This window comes from Corvus moneduloides, chromosome 18 (genome assembly GCF_009650955.1).
Source record: "Corvus moneduloides isolate bCorMon1 chromosome 18, bCorMon1.pri, whole genome shotgun sequence".
Lineage (NCBI taxonomy): Eukaryota > Metazoa > Chordata > Aves > Passeriformes > Corvidae > Corvus > Corvus moneduloides.
The window spans coordinates 14,694,049-14,715,019 of record NC_045493.1 but is presented as its reverse complement, the minus strand read 5'-3'; the positions used below and the strand labels follow the sequence as shown (position 1 = coordinate 14,715,019).

The 20,971-nt window shown below is 37.0% G+C and overlaps 1 protein-coding gene across 4 annotated transcripts in view; it reads right to left on the bottom strand.

Moving 5' to 3' along the window:
• Positions 1 to 2,392: 2,392 nt before the first annotated feature.
• The window catches only part of SFSWAP (splicing factor SWAP), a 38,587-nt gene continuing 20,008 nt past the window's right edge, over positions 2,393 to 20,971 (bottom strand). For 3 of the 4 annotated variants that reach the window (XM_032127560.1, XM_032127561.1, XM_032127562.1), the window contains 5 exons: positions 13,737 to 14,002; positions 7,787 to 7,912; positions 5,385 to 5,555; positions 4,730 to 4,802; positions 2,393 to 2,812 (listed from right to left, as the gene is read on the bottom strand). In XM_032127560.1, coding sequence (XP_031983451.1) covers positions 2,747 to 2,812; positions 4,730 to 4,802; positions 5,385 to 5,555; positions 7,787 to 7,912; positions 13,737 to 14,002 — 702 coding nt within the window. In that variant the 3' untranslated portion in view covers positions 2,393 to 2,746. Of the gene's footprint in view, positions 2,813 to 4,729; positions 4,803 to 5,384; positions 5,556 to 7,786; positions 7,913 to 8,820; positions 8,977 to 13,736; positions 14,003 to 20,971 lie in introns of all 4 variants that reach the window. The other variant, XM_032127563.1, reaches the window with a different exon arrangement.

Below are 20,971 nucleotides of genomic sequence, written 5' to 3'. Positions count from 1 at the left end.
CCTAAAATAGTTGCTGACAACTCAAGAGCTGCCGCCGTGCCTTCCTCATGGCTACTCCGAGCCTGCTTTCCTCCAGCTGAAGTGCTCCTGATTTTTTAACTCCCTGTTGCAGCAACCTTGCATATTTCTCACTAGAAAAAAAAGATTCTGGCAATACAGCCAGGTGATCCAGGGCCCTTTTAGGCCCACTGGTGCATGGAATCATGGCAAGGAATTGAGTACATACAGTTTTGTGGATGGGAGGAGGTGGGCTGCGAGGAGCCATCTGATCCAAAACCAGACCTGTGGTCCCAGACGCTTAGGACTTGTGATACAAATCCACACCTGGAAAACAGAGATTTGAAAATTACCCAATTTGAAGTTTTTAAGACACTTTCCTAATACTGGTCCCACATTCTCCTGATATACCAGACACCTGAAATTGCACTCACTGTATCGTAAGCTTCATGCTGTATTTACAAGTAGTTACAACACAGCCTGTGCCTGTGATGAGAGACCAAAAAAAGAGGCATTGATTTCCAAATGTGAAATTATTCTGGTAAAGCAGTTCAAGCCCTTTTAATATGCTAAAAATGTCCATTCTGGTTGGAAAGAGAAAGAAATAGCATAATAAAAACACTACTACTTTTTAGAGAATGCAACTCCCCATGAGAGAGTGCTAAATGCAAACAAGCCTTGGTAAACAATAAAGACTCTATAAAAATGCAGTTTAATCTAAATTTTCCTCCATCTCACTACATACCACAAAAGGGAATATGGAAAAGAAAAAAAGAGAAGACTGCAAGACTTGCTTACAGGGAGAGAAAATATTTTAAGAAGTCATTAAAGCAATAACCTTCCCAAAGAGAGTAAATCTGCAAAGCAGCAGCCAAACAAGCTGCCCAGCCTATTTTATCAAAGAGATGGATTTTTTTCCTACTGTTTGACAAACAACTGGCATCCAAGCTGCCAATTATTTAACCATGGTGAGACTTTTAACTCCATTTATGGGGGAAAAATACAGCTGCTGTAAATTCCAAGGCTGCACAACAATCTAAAACAAATGTCTTTAAATCTACTTTATGTCCTTTTTTATCTGTCTCTACCAGTACTGTTTCACCAACTGGTGCAGAGGAAATGGTGCCTCTCTGGTACTGGTTGAAAGTTATTTTTGTCCTACTCAAAACACTGCAAATAACTTTGAAATAATTAGGTAAATGGTGGATAACATCATTCTACACGACCATTTAGATGGCTCCGTTTCATCACAGCTTATGTGCACAATGAAATTTCTCCACATCAGACCCAGCATTTTATATTGTTTGCATGAGTGTAACTTCTGATAGTTATTAACCAAAAATTACTGTTTCCAATGGCTTAAATACTGTGCTTGCATTCCAAGGGGGCAAGGGGCATGCCAGGGACCATCCTGACCATCATGTTACTTAAATTTTATATTGTATCAATACTGTTTCTCCTCCCCTTGCTTTGAACAAGAAGACTTCCCATCAGGGTTGTTAATGTGTGTCATTCTATGGAGATAATTTACCAACTGGTCTATGAGGAAGTGAGAACTTGAATTTCTCTAATTCGTTTCCAACATGCACCTCCTCTTCATAAAACCAGAGAAAATCAGGACCATGAGTCACTAAACCCACAATCTTTCTAACTATAGATCACAGACTTTTCAAGGATCAGGAAAAGCTATGATCCCATTCTTTACTGAATTAGATAATTGCCAATAAGGGCACCTTTTGAATATAACCAACTATTACACATCCCCCTCATTGTTAAAGCCGGCTTTGGTAAAAATCCACACATTTTTTATACTCATTTTAAGAGCATTTAAATTAAAACATTAAATTGTCTCAGTGTAGAACAAAGATCGCACAATAAACAAATATGCAATTTTACTGAGGCCACAAACTTTCTGAAAAAATTTGATAGGTCTATGTCAGTGAAACATAAATTAGTAAATATCTTTTTCCACTGTATGAAAGATGTTAAATCAGAAAAATGCTGGATTTCTGTACAGGATGCCTGATCAGTGTCCAAAAATATCCTCTTTTCTGTACCTAAGTAGAGAGAACAAGGTACATTAAGACAATGGGGCTACTGACCATTAGTTATTGACTTCCAAGGGTCAACTCCTCGCATGGAGGGTCCGAGATCTTTCTAACTCATGGATAGAAAATTACACCCCTTGTTCAAAAACTGTCTACTACCGACATCCAAGTAAACAAGCATTCTTCTGAGATCATCCTGTGCATGACGGAAGAGAAATAAAATGTCTCAGCTTAAGGCAGTCAGTAGGCAAGACAATTGTCAAATTAAAATGCAAAAAATAACAAACAAAAAAAATTAATTTGTAACAAAACCCAACTGCAAACAATGAAGGACTCCACAAAACCTCTAGCTAATGAAAGATGTTTCCTTCTTTATTATTGTGTAATACTTTTCACAGAAACATAGTATTTACAAATATACACATACAGACTTGCTGATCATAAAATGTTACTGAAGAATTAGTCAAAAAAATCAATTTACAAAACCCAAAATCTTTCCAAAGATATTCTGGCTGAAAAAATTTAATGAAATTTTAAGGAGATGCTTCTGTACAGAAAGATAGGTTTTAGCTTCTTGAGTTCTGGTAAATTAGGCGAGTTGTGAACCAAGAGAGCCAAGCTCAGCTGTACATTTGAGATGAGGCAGTTTTTTTCCAATTGTTCTTTTCACACCATTTCTTGATGGCCAGTTCCAAGAGGTCTCAGGAGGCACTGGTTTGGATGTTTTTGGAAGCTGCAAGCATTGCTCTCACTTTGGCCATAAGATCCTGTAGAAAATAAAAGGAAAATTATCAGACATGTCTGAGCGTTGAATAGAGCTAAAACACATGACTGCAAAAACCTGCATGAAAGGGTTAGTGTGTGCTCCATTCACGCTGGATTCTTCGATTCATGACCATCAAATGTTTAGTTCCTAGGCTAAATGAGCCAAATAATTTGGAGAAAGTTCCTATGGCAGCAACTGAAGTCTGGTTTTACCACAATGCAACAAAGTGCTCTGCATAAATATTTCAAGCAGTTTCTATACAACAAAGCACAGAAATCACATCAATTGAAATGGAAAAAAACTATGACTATATCTTCAAAGAAACCCTGTAATGAACATACAATTACTAACCACCGGAGGTTGAAAAGGGAGAAAGAAACGGGAGAAAGAAACGGGAGAAAGAAAAGAATGTAACAATTGCTTTAAAACAGAAAGGGTTTTTTGCTTGCTTTGTAAATCTGAACCAAAAATTTACACAGCAGAGGCATTTTCTCCTATGACAGAGTGACTGTGAAACCAAACAGACTCTCGGTCTTGTCTGAGCATGCAGTTGGAACAGTATTACAAAAAGAAATGAAATTTCATGTAAACAGCATTGAATAACTGGGTTGCAAAAAATGATGACAAAATAAAAAGTGCGTATCAGTAATGAATCAGAGTTACTTAAACATCTGTTCACAAATGCAATACAAATAAATTCCTTAGTTCTTTTAAAGCATTTTGCATCTGAAGTTCTCAAAACACGTTAGAGAGGAATTTAGCATCATTATTCCTTCCGCTTTACAGATTGAAGGATCTGAATGAGAAAAGATACTGACTTGGTTAGGGTCAGCCAGTACAATGGCAGCACAACAATCTAATAATTAGGTAAACTCCATTTTTTGGAGCCCTTAAAAGAAAAAGAGATGCTAAACTAATCTGTGTTGGGAAATATCTTGCAGATGCAGGTAAGTTTCATTCCTATTTTTTACCATTTGCAAATAGCAACCAAGAAAGGTATTTTGACACAGTAATCATTCCTTCTCTTACAGCAGCACTTCAAGCAAGCAGTCTAATATTAAACCAGGAAATGCTATGCCATAAGCAACATTTAACCCAAAAATGCACAAACCAATAACCTGTGAAGGGTTTATGTTTTTAAAGACTGGGATGTTCACTCTCCTTTGAAGACCACACTGTAGTTTGTATCTCATTTCTCATACCAGGAATTCCCATGCATTTTTTTGGCAGCCTAAGAAGTGCTGTGGCATTAACACTCCTTTTTCTTTCTCTGCTGCCTATACTTGCTATTTTTCCTGAATAATCTTGTTTAGGGTTTCTCATAAGAAATGGATGAAATACTGTACATAAGGTACTAGACCACTAGTATTAATTCCCAACTACCACTACTTCCATAGCAGATTCAAATCTAAATCTAAACTAAATCTTTGAATAATATTTATTTCTTGAAAGAATAACCCATCCATTGAAAAAACATCAGAATATAAAAAGCAACTCTGATTTTCTACTGTAAGCTTTTCAAAGCACAATTAAGACAGTTTTTCCTTTAAAGATGGCATATTCAATTGAAAAAAGTTAAATATTTCTTTTTTTCCATGAAACTTGTTAAGAGCTCAACATGGTACGATGGGATGTTGATAGGGGCGTATTGCAGCATAATGTGGACTTTAACATCTTTACAGTGGATACAGTGCTGCCTAATGAATTTAGCTTGGTCTTTAGAGGCTTGATTAAAATTGAAAGGACAGCACCTAGAGAAGCAAAATTGTTTTTCCCATAAGTAAACAAACTAAAAAAGACAAAAAACATGTCTCTACATCACATGCGAAGTTCAGAATTGCCCAAGGTGGTAAGAGAAGAAAACAGTATGCTGGACATAGTTAATAAGGCAACATACTCTTAATTTGCCTATTTGTACCTGAGTGATTTTACTCTGCACTGACGACACAATTGCTGAAGAGATTTGGCCATCTTTTTCCTGAGAAACTCCCCTAAAAAATAAAATTAGAAATTTACAGTAAAAGTTTTGAAAATGCATTTCACTCACCATCTTGATTTGGGTTTTATTGTACACGTCTCTCATATGTTAGTTAACAGTTCTCTCAGTCAACTAGAGGAGGTAAGACAGGGTCAGAAAAATCACTTGTACAACTGCTCAGACAAATCTGAACAGCACCCTGAGAATTTTTAACAGAATTGTTCTATATTCTGTAGAATTAATTTAATAATGAATCTTGACACACATTACAATTCAAACCACTCTAATAAAGTCCTATTTCAAAGAGTTATCCCATTTCATGAAAGCTTCCAAACTCCAACTTAGAAATAGGTTGCAGAATTTTCTGCACCAGTTTTCCTGTAAGAGTAGGTTGAGATGTTTACTCCAGAAAGCAACAGAGACCCAACACCTTCATCACACTGATGCAGGTAGTGCTGTATTCCCAGTGACTTGTACTTTTGATAAGCACACATTGCACACAACACAGAGCTCCTCACCCCACAAATCTGGTCACAGATACCCTCAGAGTCAACAGACAGCAGCACTGCAGTATGACAGTAACAGAGCGCGGTACCTGGAGCGTTCCTGGCTGGATTCCCTGCTCTCCACAGGAGAGATGCTAGTTGAATGTACAGAATTTTTGTGTGTGGATGGTTTGCCTGGTGACATGGATGGTGAGGGAGACCTAGCTCTGGATTTAGTACGTGATCTAGACCGCCTCTTCTTCTTCTTTTCATGGGGACTTCTGTGAGAAGAAAGTATTTTATTGAAGAATATTTAAAACAATATTACACTAGCTAAGCTGAAGTTACTTTTCACACTTCTGAAAGCTTATGTACCCTCTTCCACAGGATGTTTCTCTTGCATTCAGCAAGCATTAGTCTTACCCAATACTGCACTTTTATGGTTGTACAAAATACTTTCTCAAAAGCTCTTTTTAATATATTACATTAGGCAACTACTGGCTCCTGATAATAGATGCCTCATAGGCAATATTAAGCTCAAAGAGAATTCAATTAGTAATATATTAAAGATGGAACTATCAAAACTTTTTACCTGGTTATGAATGTATGTCTGTATGATTTACATACTAGTATTGATATTACTATAATTAGAATAACTAGAGTGATGCCTCAATTAGTTAGGCAATACCTCACTGTAGGCATCTCTCTCTAGTATGCACTGCTAGAAGTCTATTCAGAAGAATGCTGTTGAAGCTTCTAGAACATCTTAAAACACTAGAACTTTAAGCCACCTTTCAAATATCACATTATTCATTCCTTTGATTTTTCATGGGAATTTCCTACTTTAAAAGGTGCTATGCTAGAACACATTGAATTCCCATATAAATAGCGTACAGCTGTGATGCTTAGAATTTACCCCACAGTTTTAGATATAGAATTTAACATTCAAACCTTAAAATTGCAAAAACCTCCTTACACTTTACTTGCACGAATAATGATTAAGTGGCAGACAAAAAACCCCACAGCCTCCAATATTTTCATGACTACACAAAACCATCAGTGACAAAGTCAGTTGTTCCTTGGCTAGCTATGTAATTTAATTGCTTGGTTTCTTAAAACATCATCATGTAACCAAGCTGCGAACAGATTTCATATTTAAATCTTGAAAATCTTGGCAAACATTTGTCATGCAAGAAAAGTATTCTACAGTAAACTTTTTCAGTGTTTTTCATCTCAGATTACGATGAACAAACAGAACAGCTGAATGATGAAGAATCTTTTCCATAATTGAGCATGGAAACTGGACCATCACATTTTTACTTGAAAATTTAACATATCAGGGCTGCAACAGTTTTTGATTTAATTCTGCAATCAGTGCTGCAAAATATCCTTTTCTGTGTTTACCTACAATACTCTTTCTTCAGTCTACATCTTCTGTACTTACTGCCATATGTTATTGTGTCATGTTCTGGTTTCCTGTTTGAGGCCTAACAGAAGTTTAAAATTTTGACTTATATAAGTAATATTATTCACAGAGGAATGTAGTTTGTTTCACAATTGCCCTTATAATTTACAACTTGGAGTGGCACAATTCTAAAACTAATTTATAGTTTAAAATGCTGAATGGTCAAGCAGCAGACGCACCAACACAGCATTAAAAACAGCACAGGGCTGTGAAAATAGATTCTTTTGTGTGTTTATAGGAAAACAAACATTTTAAGCTTCCACATCTTTTCTGCTAAACCAAATTCGCATGAATTCCACAGGAGCCTCTATTATCTTCATTTGGTGAATGTTAAAAACTAAATCAGCTGAAGTATACTTAAGAAGTTCTCAATTACACCTACCACACATCAATTAATTACAGGCTATCAAGAGATGGAAAGTTGTCATAAGAAACAGTAGAATTTTTTTAATGAAGCTCAAAGTGAACTCTTTGTTTCCTATTCCACAAGACATACAGAGAAAGAAGCTGAAGACTAAATGCCATTTTGATTATAATAGTTTAAGAGGGACTATATGCAGGGTACTCTCAAAATGACACCTCGATTCCTACTTCACATTCTAGTCCGCCAGTAAAATAACTGCAAAATAACTGTTTGCTAAATCAGAGTTGCCCTTATTTATACAGGTATGATGTGATGTCAAGAAATTTGACATCACAGTTGTGCTATGACCTGTGCAGAGGTCACACAGCTTGCACAAGCGCAGCATGAGGAAATGACCCAACAAGAGGGAAATACAAAACTCCAAGTGAAATCTGAACTCTCATGGCCAGCAGACAGCAGTGTATTAACATTCACCAATTTGACTGGACAACCGGTGTTCAAGCATATGCAAGAACAGGGAAGAACAAGTGCTTCCATTATTTTTTTTTTTTTCTCTGCAAAAGTATTTTTCTATCAAAATAAATCTCCAGAACATACAAAAGTTAAGTTCTAGCTAAGGAGTCTACAAGACATCAGTCTGTTAAGATGCCAGGACCCTGTCATCCAGGACCAGGAGCCCTTACTTGGAGCGGGGCCGCTTCCTGCTGTTCCCAGGACTATTGCTGATGCGATACGCCGTGGGAACGCTTCTTTCATCTCTCCGTCGTTCTGGTGTGTGAGCCCTTCTCCGGGGTGACCTTGATCGTGACCTGAGCAGAGAAAAAACATTCAAAAGTTTGCTTTCTGCTACTTATTTCAAAACTTTTACTTCAGTGGAATTGTGCTTCACCAAATGCAAATACACCATCTTCCAAACACCTGTTTTATACCAACATGGTGCATTTAGGCTCCAAGACTTGTCAGCTATGTAAAAATTTCTTGCTTATCCAAGACATTTGAGATGAAGTTATCCATTGCTTGTCACTCCCAACAGGAGGCTAAAAAAAGAATTATTTTTTGGTCTTGTCTGTTACTGTACAACTTCTGTATTAGCTGATGGAAAAGTTTTCTTTTAGTCCAGCCACCTTTTGTGGCAACATAGTTTACTAACATTGGTATGCAGAAATCCAGTTTGGCTTGAAGCCTAGGATTGGCAGGCCCGACCTTGTATTCCCAAATTAGTGGTGTGTTTTTAGAACTGCTGCCTCAGAGAGATAAATACATGTTCTTGTTTGCAGTGCCTATCTAACATTGACAAGTCCGGGAAATATCCTGGATGCTGCAGAATAATCCTAGCACAGCCAATATTTTCACCAGTGTAAATGACCAACAACCCATTATCAGTGGTGTTTGGCACTAGCATTTTGACTTGAAATATTTCTCCTAGAAAAGTGAGAAGGAGATCAAGAAGGGTAAATAGAAAGCATGCCCAGTTAAGATCAGAGATCTTCAGATTCACACAATATAGGTAATACATACACACACACAAAATCCTGAGCCATTTCTGTTACACCTACAACATAAAAGCACAACTGAAAAGAAATGGTCACAATGGCAGGTAACTGTTGCAAATTAACTGCTTTGACACTTAAAAATCTGATCTTTACCAGGCCATTCAGAAGGACTGAAAGAAAGGAAAAAACCCAGAAGATTATAAAACTTGGGTTCAGTCAGACACCTTGATATTTTACCAGGATTTCCCTCAAAAGAGCTCCAGCAGTCAAATCTTTTCATTGCCCAGGCTGCCTGATAATTTTCCCGCTCTGTTTCTGCTGCCACTGATGAGCTGCTCAGACTCGGCTCTATGCTCAGTGTTGCTGTGGACGCTGTGAGTCTGTGATATGGAGGCACACACTTCACATTCAGACTAAAATATCCTAGTTTTGGTATTAACTAGAAACCTGAAAAGGCTTAGTCCCTTAACCAAAAGCTAAACCTTAGTGAAACACACCTGTATGAACCAGCCTAAAAAAAAGTCCAAACAATCAGAAAGAAAAAGACATTAGCTTCATTTTTATGAACTGACATTGGTGGTTCTAAAGCATTCTTCCAATCACCAAATATTAAGAACTTTGGCCATTTGCTTCAAACAATTAAAAAACAGCTAATCAGTTTTACTGCAATATATAAATTATTAGTTTCATTAGACTGTAATTCCAGAAGGCACTTTATTCCTTTATGACTTATGCTTAGAAGGGTCCCAAAAGTTCAAAGGGTTATGAAGCTTGGCATGTCTCACTACACAAGTGGAATTAAAATTACGTGACTAGACACTGCCTCAGCAATAAGAAAATCACTTTTGGAGGAGAAAAAACCCCCACCCCCTAACAATCTTTTTTAACAAAGAACAGCTACTTCCAAGTCTACTAAATTCCTAATACGGGGGAAAAAATCTCACACAAACTCCCACACAGGTGCTCCCTATCCAAACTTATTGCAAAGTAACCTGTTAATAAAATATACCATTAATTACTGCTAATAATTAATTAACTGGATATATTATGTGCCTTAGTACTACTCTACTACTGAACAGTACAGTAAAACAGCAGTACTGAAAAGAAGGTCACACTTTCCATCTCTAGTTCAAAATGAACATCCAAAGTTCACCCAATCAAATCACTAAATCATTTGGTATGTAACAAGTGCCTCTGCTTCCCTTCCCCTCCTCTCACACTCACAAACCAGTAGATATATCTGTGGGTAGGAAACAGAGATTGAGGTGAACATCACTGTTGTTTACAGTCACACATGTGACCTGGAAGAGCCCACTGCCCACCCCAGGTACAACACCCAGCACCACTGCCAGAAACAGCTCAGACCTAATTCTTTAATGGTGGTGCTTTGAAGCCAATGGGAAATAAAATCAGAAATTCAGCATTTACTACATGTGACTCTAAGATACTAAAAACTTTGTTTTCCAAGCCAGATTTAATAAATGTGCCTCATCTTTGATATCAAGTACTAATCTGTAATAACTAATTATCTCTTTGGAACTGACAGGTCTGTTCTGCAGTACCTTACAGAACTTTGGGACACAGTTTACTGTGTACATGACTTGTTTAATCTGTCATGTTGGTCTAGAATTAAAATTGTATGATACCAGGAGCTTTATAGGACTAATTTTGTTCCAGAAAATAACATGCATTTATACAGAGAATTGCTGTTAGCCCACCACATGCCACAATTAAACCAATATTATCTGGGCTCTCTATATAGCTATGATTTTTTAAATTTGTTTCTGTAAAATAGGTTCGGTTGTTAACCAGAGAAATGGATAGGCAAAACATGCTTTGAATCAACTTCATGTTACTGGAACAGAATTTTTCAACTTTATTACTGCTGAAGATGCATAAGAAAGTATAAAAAATGCAACAGTATCAAAATTGTATCTCATCACTAAAGACTATTCTTAAACACAGCAGAGTCTCTAAACCTGCAAAAATAAATGATAAGCAAGTGATGTAAAGTGGTACACAAAGAAATATACTGTGAAGTTCACCCACAGGAATTCTAAGCATAATATTCATTTTGGAAAAAAAGAATAAGATGACAAACCAAAAAGGAAGAGCTTGCAAAGTATCCTGAACATCCCTTGAATAAAGAGCAAAGAATGTAACTGCAAATTTCGGTGTTTACCTACACTTCCCACGTTTTATTTCCCATTAACTTATCACAATAAGTTATATGATAAAGGTGATTTTGAACAGATTAAGATAAGGCAATAATACACAATTAGACCAGGAAATTCAAATAGTGCACAGATACTCAAAATAGGCTTGTTCCAAAGGAATTTAGCATCCCTGTCCACACAGTAATGACTGTCTCTAAGTGCCATCCACTTAATACAAGATGAACACATTAACATCCAGAAACAGTTTACACTTCATTCCAGGAGGGTATGGCTCTTTACATAACTGTTCTTTCAGCTGGAAGCTGTAATATCCAGTGCTTTGGGAAGCTATGAATAAAACACCGTTCTAGGTGAAGCTGAAGAATCCTGTTCTAGGGAAAACTGATGAGCAAAGAGATGTGAAACATGCCAAGCTTTGAATGAAGCAACACAATGCACTGAAATAATGTTATCTGAAAGAACACTAAAAATAAAAACAAATTTAAAAAAAAGAAAGACAAACCCCAGTAATATCTTCTACCTAGGCAACAACACCTGCTTTTTTTTGGCAATTACTAAGACAAGGCACTATTTTTGCCTAAGCATTTGAGATTCAAAAGAAATCAGTATCTGACAGGGTTATGAATCAGCCTCCTGCTTTTGATTATTCTACAATTTTTCTGTTTCAGTAGCAAGAGCTCTAATTTTGGAAATACAGTATGTTAAGGCATAGCAAACACCTTCAATAAAGCATGCCTTCAATCATCACCATTTCTTGTACAAGGCCTTTCCTGTTCAGCTCTGGATTTTGTGAAGTTAAAACATGCAAAAGGTTTTCAGTGCAAAATCTGGTGCTGTTTTTCTGCATGATTTTAAAACTCAGTCAGCCAGCATCAAGCTTATTGGACTTCTGAGGTTTTAGAATTCAACAGCTCATCAAGAAAATATCTAACCAGATTTAATCAGGTGTTGTGGTGATTCATGATTTTCATGCTATTACGTGCCTGTCCTTTGATTTGTGCCAGGAGGCAAATTCAAGACAGCAAACACAGATTAGCTCCTGTAGATTACCTATTCTTGATGACTTTTGTGTGATTTTTTCATCAGCTGAACTGTGGCCACCAAAAAAAAAAACCAACAAAAAAACCCCCACAAAACAAAATAATCAAAACCCTATCAAAAACACAATGACACTCTCCACCTTGTACCTGGTAAACCTCAGTAGACTGTTGTTTTTTCATTGGCAGAACCAAATGCAGACCTGTTGATTGGTACAAGTATTCAAGCCGCTATAAAGGACCAGATTAACTGCTCTCCCTGAAGTCATTAAAGACATATCTCAGTATACACCAAATTGAACTTGCAAGCTCTCATTAATCTTGTTACTGCCTGCTGCAAACTCAGGATGCAGGATTATCTTTATGCTATTGAGCAGCATACCCAAGTATTGCTAAGGGCCTTCTCGAACGATTCTTTGTCCTTAAGTACCACAGAGGACGCTTAATTTTTTTCTTAGCATTACTCTGATGTTTCTCCTTGGTTCTGCCATGTATCAGTACAAGTGTGGATAAATACATGCAGCATAGCTTGGATGAAGTGATATGGCTGGTTCAAGTGAAGATACATCTTGACAGGGAGTTGAAATGTTCAGTGATTCACCTGAGGAGGCTTTTCCCCAAGATATGCTTAACTCTGAGAAGACCTGCATTCAATTCTTAAGCAAGGAAAGCTTCATTCAACATCATTCCCTTTAAATGCTGGTAAGCACAGAAAAGGAACGGCACACAGTATTTTGGAATGTGCCTTACAACACAGCATGTCATGACAACTTATTGTCAAAGGTCGTCAAATAAGCAGCATGTCAGACTGATCGTTTCAGTCCAAGTTATGCTCACTTAATTCCTGGCATCTCTGAATAGCAGAGATTTCTGCAGCGAAGTATTGTTCTTAAACTCAAAAATCACGTATAAAGTAGTAAGTTGTAACGTATTAACACTCCTATTAGTGTAGTAGTTAACACACTTCATTAAATAAAAAAAGCACAAGAAAATGAAAAGAAGTTTTGGCACAGTGTCGCCAGGGGCTAGAAGCTTTTTTCACTCTTGAGCTATAAGCAGAGACACAAAGAGGAAGTAGCGTATGGTTTCACATGCATTGCATACTTATACAGCTGTGGCAGTATTTACATGCAAAATTTGCTTGAACTACAAGCAACTTAAGTACCTGTAGCCTGATCCACAGAACGTACCCTCATAGCCCTTCCTACTGACCACAGTAAGTGCACTGTGGCAGGGCATTCAGATATGACAAATTTTACAGACAGTAAACTTTGAAGGTGCTGAGACCCAAATATCTTTGAAAGAATTAACAGTATCAATAAACCACAATATACAGCACCTTATACCTGGATAATTAGCATAGCGTATTTAATCTTATTAATGATTAAGTACAGAGTTAACAGCACTGGGCTACATTCTTCTGTGGTCTCTCTCTCTTTCAACTCTGTTTTCACCCTTCTTGGATTCCTGTCATATCTCTCCTGAAATTCATCCATCATATTTTTTCACTTGCCACCCAACTGCTTTGTTTTCTTCTGAGCTTTGCTGCTCAACCACCCAGTTCTCCATCTCTATTTCTTATCTGAATATTGTCTAAGTTACTTTGCTCCAGTAACAGCCACAGATTTATCAGCAAGCTCTCTTATCATCACATTCCTACATATTACCACCAGATATTTCACAGAGCATCATGAAAAATTTACTGGTAAAAGTTTTGCACTATGTAATTAGAAATTAATGATTATTTCACTAAAATGATTTTCAAAATACCTGCCACATTTGATGTGTATGTGCCACATACCGCCTTCAAGGTGACTGTAACCTTAGCAAGGTGTATAAAAACACCTATGTAATGGAAGAAGTGCAAAGATGTTTTAAGTGTTAACCCATACAGAACTCTAAAGAATATTTGGTTTCCAAACCCACCTTGAATGCCTGACAGTCCTATAGGCAGTGGGAAGTGAGTGTTTTGCTTTTGAATGTGATCTAGACCTGGATTTAGATGATGAATGATACTTGAATGGTGATCGAGATCTTGACCGAGATCTTTTCTTGTGCTTTTTTCTTTTCTTTTCCTTTTCTTCATCCCTAGGAGGATCTCTGCTTCTGCTTGAAGGCCTTTCTGCTTGCTTAACTTCTAAGGTGGGTAAAGTTCTGACTGCAGTCACAGGACATGGTATACTACTGACACTCTGAAAGCAAAGATAAAAAAAGAACAGTGTTCAGTTTCCTAAGTTAGTTGTGTTGCATTGGGATTATGCAAAGTGTGCAGAAGTAAGGCTGACATCTTCAAACACATGCATCCAGCTGAATTTAATGGAGGCCTGTACAGTTCCCCAAAGATACATATTCAAGTTGGTATATGCACACTAAGACTGTCAGCTTAACCAGGATACAGTTCTGAAGTTTTCATCTTTAGTTTTTAGAAGAAACGTGTTCTAAAAAAATGGGTACTATCAGGTATCTTTTAGTCTAGTCCCATGTTTTACTTAGAACAGGACAAACCTGGAAATACAATCAGGAACTACCGGCATTCAAAGCTAAGTTTTAGTGTCACTTTCCTCCATGAACTGTGCTGTTTGGATGACAACTTCAAGAAAAACAGCAAAATGAAGCAGTGCTGATAGAAATCATGCCCGAACTTTGCAAAATAAATGTCTTAAATGTAAAGGATTGGGATGATCACAAACATTATTAATCTCAAAGACAGAACAGGTCCATGCACATTTAATGTTCAGTGAGTAATTCCAGCTGCAGGAGGTGAAGCAAAATCATACCACAACATTTTCAAATTATCAGCTTGAACCCCAGAGAATTCTGCTCAAAGCCTTGTTTAGAACAATTCAAGCCAGGCACTACAGATATGCTCCTCATTTCAAAGCCTGTCATTCCCCCAGCTGCCATTTCAAGGCAACTGGAGAAATCAGTTTCCCTGTCATAATTTCTGCTCCACCTGGTCTGACGCTTTCACTGTTTGCTGCAAGGATACTTACCATGACTGGAATAAAAAGTAATACATTAAAACCTGAAATAACCAAATTAGAAACAGGTGATCTTTTCCTTTCTTTTTACCCTTCTCCTACCATGAATACATAAAGACAGTAACTGACCACATTTGAATAATCAAAAAGGTAGCTCTGCTTCAAGTTAGAGACGTGACACTTTTTCATGCTTTAACTGATAACTGCTATCACAATATTCAGAAAACCAGCAACAAAGCAGTACTAAAGTAGCTTGCTTCAAAGATTATAAACATTGTATGGCATGATCATTTGAGTGACTGGTTTACCAGAGGCCTATTTCCAATTTCACAAACTCCACGTGAGTAACTGCAGACGCCTCACAGACTCCTCATCTCCGGTTTCCTAAGAGGCCACCAGAGTTGACTTTCATTCCTTTGACAACATTATTCATCTCTTTATACAGTACCTGAGCCTTTGCTTTGAACTCTACTGAATATGAAATATCCCAGTCTGCCTTGAAGTAGTCACCTCTCATAGCTTGAAACGAAAAAGCTGTAGGCAAAAAGTAGTGTTAAGAGGAAAACAAGAGAGGGGAGAAAAACCCAATGGTTTTCAGTGCTCGGGTTCATTTGGCCACATAAAACACAAGCTCCCCTATGACTGCCAAGAAGGAAGTTAATAAATGAATGACACATTTATCTCAGCCACCTGAATGAAGAACCACACAATGCTAAGCCCAACTATGTTTCCACCAAAACCATCCACTGCTGACACTGGGCTCTCCTTGACTTTCAGCAAGCTGACACTAAGGAGTGACAGCGCTGTCCAGATTGCTGGGAAACACAGATGCAGGCTGGCTGGCTGGTGGATTCAAACACCACTGCTTCAAGCTACTGATGAATTATATCTGCAGAGCCATACTGAAGTAACTTTATCTACCCCCCGGTGAAATAAGCAGGTTCCTCAGTGAAATACAACAGGTAACACACAGGGAGAAGCCACCCACCCATCCACCACTGTGCCCAGGTGCTCTGGTGACAGATGTCATGTCCTTATGACAATAGCCTGAACAAATGGACTGCTTCCCTCAGTGGCAACTCTAGTTGCCTTCATGAAAAACAGCACCAGCAAAATGACTTGACTCACCACCGGAGCAGAATACAGAGCTCAGTGACAGCAGCCAGCAAATTGCTAGGCCACAAATAAAATTTCTAGGTGTATAACTATTTGGAAAGAAATAAACTGTCTTGGAAAATAAGGTAATGGGAACTGAAATTGGAGGCATGAATGCAGAAAAGAATAATTAAAAAAAAATAACAGTAAGCACAGAACTGGGAGATTACAAAGCACTCTGCTTCAACTGATCAGGCTCTGCCAATATGCAGACCAGTAGAACAGTTTTGGAAAGCATGGAAACAAATCTGTTACCTGATGAATTTTATTATGCATCTCAAGGGATGAGAGATTTACATTGTCGGAGAGCTCTTCTAAGAAGTTAAACTGCAAACATTCAGATAGCATTCACTGAATCTCACTTCTTTGTCCGTTTTGGGTAACAGCACAATTTTTTGGCCTTTACTAAATGCTAGTGTCAGACAAATTCACTGGCAGAGTTGTTCTTCAGCATTTTATTTGCATGACTGAAGCAAATCTGACAAAAGTAATGCCAAAACATGGTTCAACAACTCTTGTTTAGCAGGAAAGGATTAGGAAAGAGCTCTGCAAATAGGGAGAATTTATAGCTATATGAGAACAGAAATGAGTACTTTGGTTCATATAAGTCATTTGCATATTTCCAATATTCATAAGCCCAGAACACACATTATTTATTTCTGGGGTTACCCTACTTAATCAATACACAAAGCCAAAATTAGAAATGAACCAAAATGTGCTTACTGCAACAGAGCAAAACACAAGCACTGTGTCTGGCTCAAACAAAATCAACTGGCAAAAGACACTATCAATAATATTACAAACAGCTAATATTTCTTTTACAGCAATTGGAATCCTATGTTAGATCAAAACTGCAAAGAGTGAACAATGTCAGAACTGTAAAGAGTTAATCAACAATTCTATTACTTCACTAAAATCCAAAAATACTTCAGATTCTTTTCTACCACTGTATCTTTTTTACTAGAGGTTCACCAAAGTTTATGGTGAAGTATTGCCTGGCTGAGAATTAATAAGCAACTGTCTACCAGCAATGGAACTGTATTATTTTTGTATTCATTGCTCTGTGGAACAAAGCAAGCAGTTACTTCTATTTAGCAGTTTGACAGTCCTAGTATTAATAAACTGGCCCAAAATATTAATTTGAAGAGATAAAAGTGTTTCCTACGGAGTTAAGTTCCTACAGAATTTGTTCTATAGGAACACAAAGACTCAACAGTTTCATCTGGGTTACTCTGCTGCACTAACAGCTATTAACAGTGCACTGACCACGGTATGGTCTTCAAAAACAGACAAAATTTTGACAGGCCAACTGCAAAGAAATCAGTGGCTGTGAATCTGTTTGCTGTGTGGATCAATATGCCTTTTTGTTTTGAACGCTTTGAAGACTAAAAATCAATGCATAAACACTCTTACCTCCTCACCTATCTTAATTAAAATGGCAGTTTTATTTATAAATATTTAGCTTTTTCCCCCCCGTTAAAAAAAGACTAAAGTATTTATGCTATAAGGAACTACAACTCTGATGTAGTTTTTGTTAGTAGGGTTATTGCAATAAAAAAAAGTTCCAAATGCCAGCAAGTTATCCACTCCCCAAATGCCACATTAGTATGTGACATTTATGTTTTTCCTTTATCTTGCTTTTTCAAAAGGACAGATAGATTTACAAGCAAACCCAACCCCCTCTCCCATGCTAACCAGAAGATGTAGATACCTATAGTCTGAAAAAAAAGTAAAGAAAGAAGTGAATGGCTCTGAAATATTCTAAAGAATCTTTTTCTTCAAATACTTACTGGATGGTTTTGATTAGACAATTATATTTTGCTCAAAAATTAACAAAGAAAATGTGCAAACATAAAATGATGTTGTACATTGTTATTCCAAAGAGGCACGCAGGAATATCTACAGTCCATTGCTAAAAAAGTAGGATAAAATATAGCAATGTGAAAGACATACACTATCCACAGCTGTTGATAACCCTGTTATGCTTGACAAAACTAGAGGAGCATCTCATTTTTAAAACATGGCACACTTCTATTTCACTTGTAAACAGACTACTTTCCACAAGGAAAAAATAACTGTTACATATAGGACAAACATAAGGACAAGCCATCTACAGAAACAAATGATAAAATAGGGCTTCAAAACCTGGGAAGATGAAAGAGCCAAAAGAAGGAAAGTTTTGCTTTGTGCCACAGAATCTTTATATTCAGAGACGTAACACATGACATTTGGGACAAGCCATTAAAACAGCATCACTTTCAAACCATGTGCTTGTCTGGTTTTGCAACACAATGACTGTGGATTTCTCTTCTCATTTAAATCAGATACTAAGGTGTACACAGGTAACAGTTTGGGTATAACCACCTGGCTTTCACATGCCTATCAAAGCACTGTCACCACTAAAACATTTCTGACACAGAGTAAAATATGACATTTGCAGAATAATCCATGCCAAGCCTCACTACCAAGGATATATAATCTTATTTTTAAAATTTTGAATTAATTTAAATTATTTTGGAATGAGATTTGCATTTCAGATCATGAAACACCTTATTTTATTTAATAGTTTTCAAGTAAAAAAGGCAGTTCAATGAAGCACTCCATATAGCCTGGCATATTCCAGCTCAGCATAGAAGAACTGCAGTTGTTAAACTACAAGCTGTCTGCTGTTACAGGACAAGGAACCTACATTCATTGCAGAATGAAGGCGACTTCCCCTCAGTGACACTGATAGATGTGCCAAAGAGTCTATATAAACTCTATGTGTACCAAAAGTCTATACGAATTATAAATGTAAACACAAGAAGCGAAACATCATCCAGTTACTGTTTATTCACGTCCTGAACAAGGGCACAGACTTCACTGGCCACAGCATCGCTGGAAGCTAATCAGTTTTGGAAACTGAGATAAGCTCCATGCTTTCTAGTACTGGTTTGAGAATTATTACTGGTTTGAAATATTATGCATAACTGGTCTGTTCTAATGCATGCAAGAATGCTAAGGAGCCATTTGTGAAAAGCTGTCCTGCTTCACTGCTCAAGATTTTTCAGCCTTTTGTTTCTCTTGCTTGATTTCACTTTAAAGAAAAATAGGAAGCCATATAAAAGAAGTAATTCGGCTATAGAAAACTCAGAACTGACTATTTTTAAGATTCAGCTGAAGCCAAAACAGCTTAGAAGTGTTCTGTTCTGTGGTATTGACTGTCCTTTACCTGCAGTTAGCAGAATCGATTTCATTCAAAGATGTAATGTACAATCAGTACCAGTGATCTTTTCAAGAAATACAAGGTTATCAGGAAAATCTGACAGAGGTCACAAAAGCTTTGTGCATTTAATATATTTCTGCACATTGTGATAAACAGGTTTTCAGCACAAACGTACACTATATGTACACATAAATAGCATTACTAGTTTTTATACACTTATTAGGCTGGGGCAATGTAATGGAAATTATGCATCTCCCATAGATATTCTCAACTCCTCTTCATGCTTTACTATACAACTCAGTCATTACTCCATTTTTGAGACACATTTTAAGCTACAAAAAGCATGCCACTACATTAACTCTGACCAGTGCATATCAGTCTTTGTTTCCTGGGCTCCTCATTGGATGCTCCTACCTCCAAAACAAGAGATGAAATACATTTAGTGACATTTTTGGTGGACACAAATATTTAATTTTTTTCTTTGTTTTCTGATTAGTTTTCTGATTTAATTACCCCAATTAGTTCCATTGACCAAACTACAAAACCAAAATTACGTATCTTTCTCTCTCAAATTTTTAACATACTTTCTTTTTATTACAGCCATTGTAGTTATCTCCTGTTACTTTTGCAATCAGTGTTTTTAAATGCATCTTTTTGTTCCTGAAGCATGACTGAAAAAGCTTAAAAAAACAAACCAGTGCTACATATTTATTTACAAGCTGATTTAGACATCATAATGCACCATACTGGGTTCTCAGGGTATATAAAACAGAGGTTAACAAATCTGCAATATGATTTCACTCATCTTTCTCCAATACAATTTCTTGACTCAAATGGGCTGTTACAAATAGCCAAAGAAGGCAAGAAGAGAAAAAGGCAGACAGATTATTTGGAATGAATGGAAATGGACACTTTTTCGAATATGGCAAATGGAACAGCAGCTTGAGAAACATTCATGTCTCAAAATAAGCTTTTATCTGCAAAAGTCTATATGCATATATCTACGTAAGTGTGTCACTAAGCAAACCACACTTAGCAGGAATACTACTTCCAAAGACATTATGGCATTTTTGACTGTTCATCGAAACAGTATAAGCACTTCCAATACAATAGCCAATTTTATTTTTAATAAGGAAGGCCACATCAGAAAACATTTAAATATACACCTGAAATTCTAAATAAACCCTTTAATAATGAAAGCACCTCCAAACCACTTCTATTGGTAAGAAACAGTGAAACTGGCTACTTTCTCAAATACACTGGAATTCTTTGTGTAAGAAAAAATAGATTCCTTCTCTGAAACTGTACTTCTGTGGAAGAAAAAGAAGTTTCTAGAAAATCAGTTTACTGAGAAGTGGGATAGGGCGTGGTTTTTTGTTGAGAACTTCATTAGCAAGTTCAGCTTAGAACTTCAGTAAGTTCAGATCTAAGTGAGAACATTCATCTGCTCTTCTGCAAGAGTCAGCTGTCACTGGTTATTTCAGGCATTCTCTTAAAGAAAAATATCAAAAGAACCTTAGCTTAGGAATACCTGTGTCCTTGACAAATTCCCTTGAGAAAAAGAGCAGAACTGCAAATGTGGGGAGTTTTGCATTGTCATTGTCTCTTTGCATTCACTTTTCAACATATAACTGAAAAGAAGTACTGAACACTTGCGTCAGGGAAAATTTGTTGGCAGTAGCAATGAGAAACCCAAACAGGATCTCTTTTGGGATGTGACCACACTTAATTCACATATCTGCTTCTCTCTGATGATATGGATCACCTAAACTGCAGGTATGTCTCTTTCAACTGTTCTCTTGAAAGTGTTTTGAGGGTTA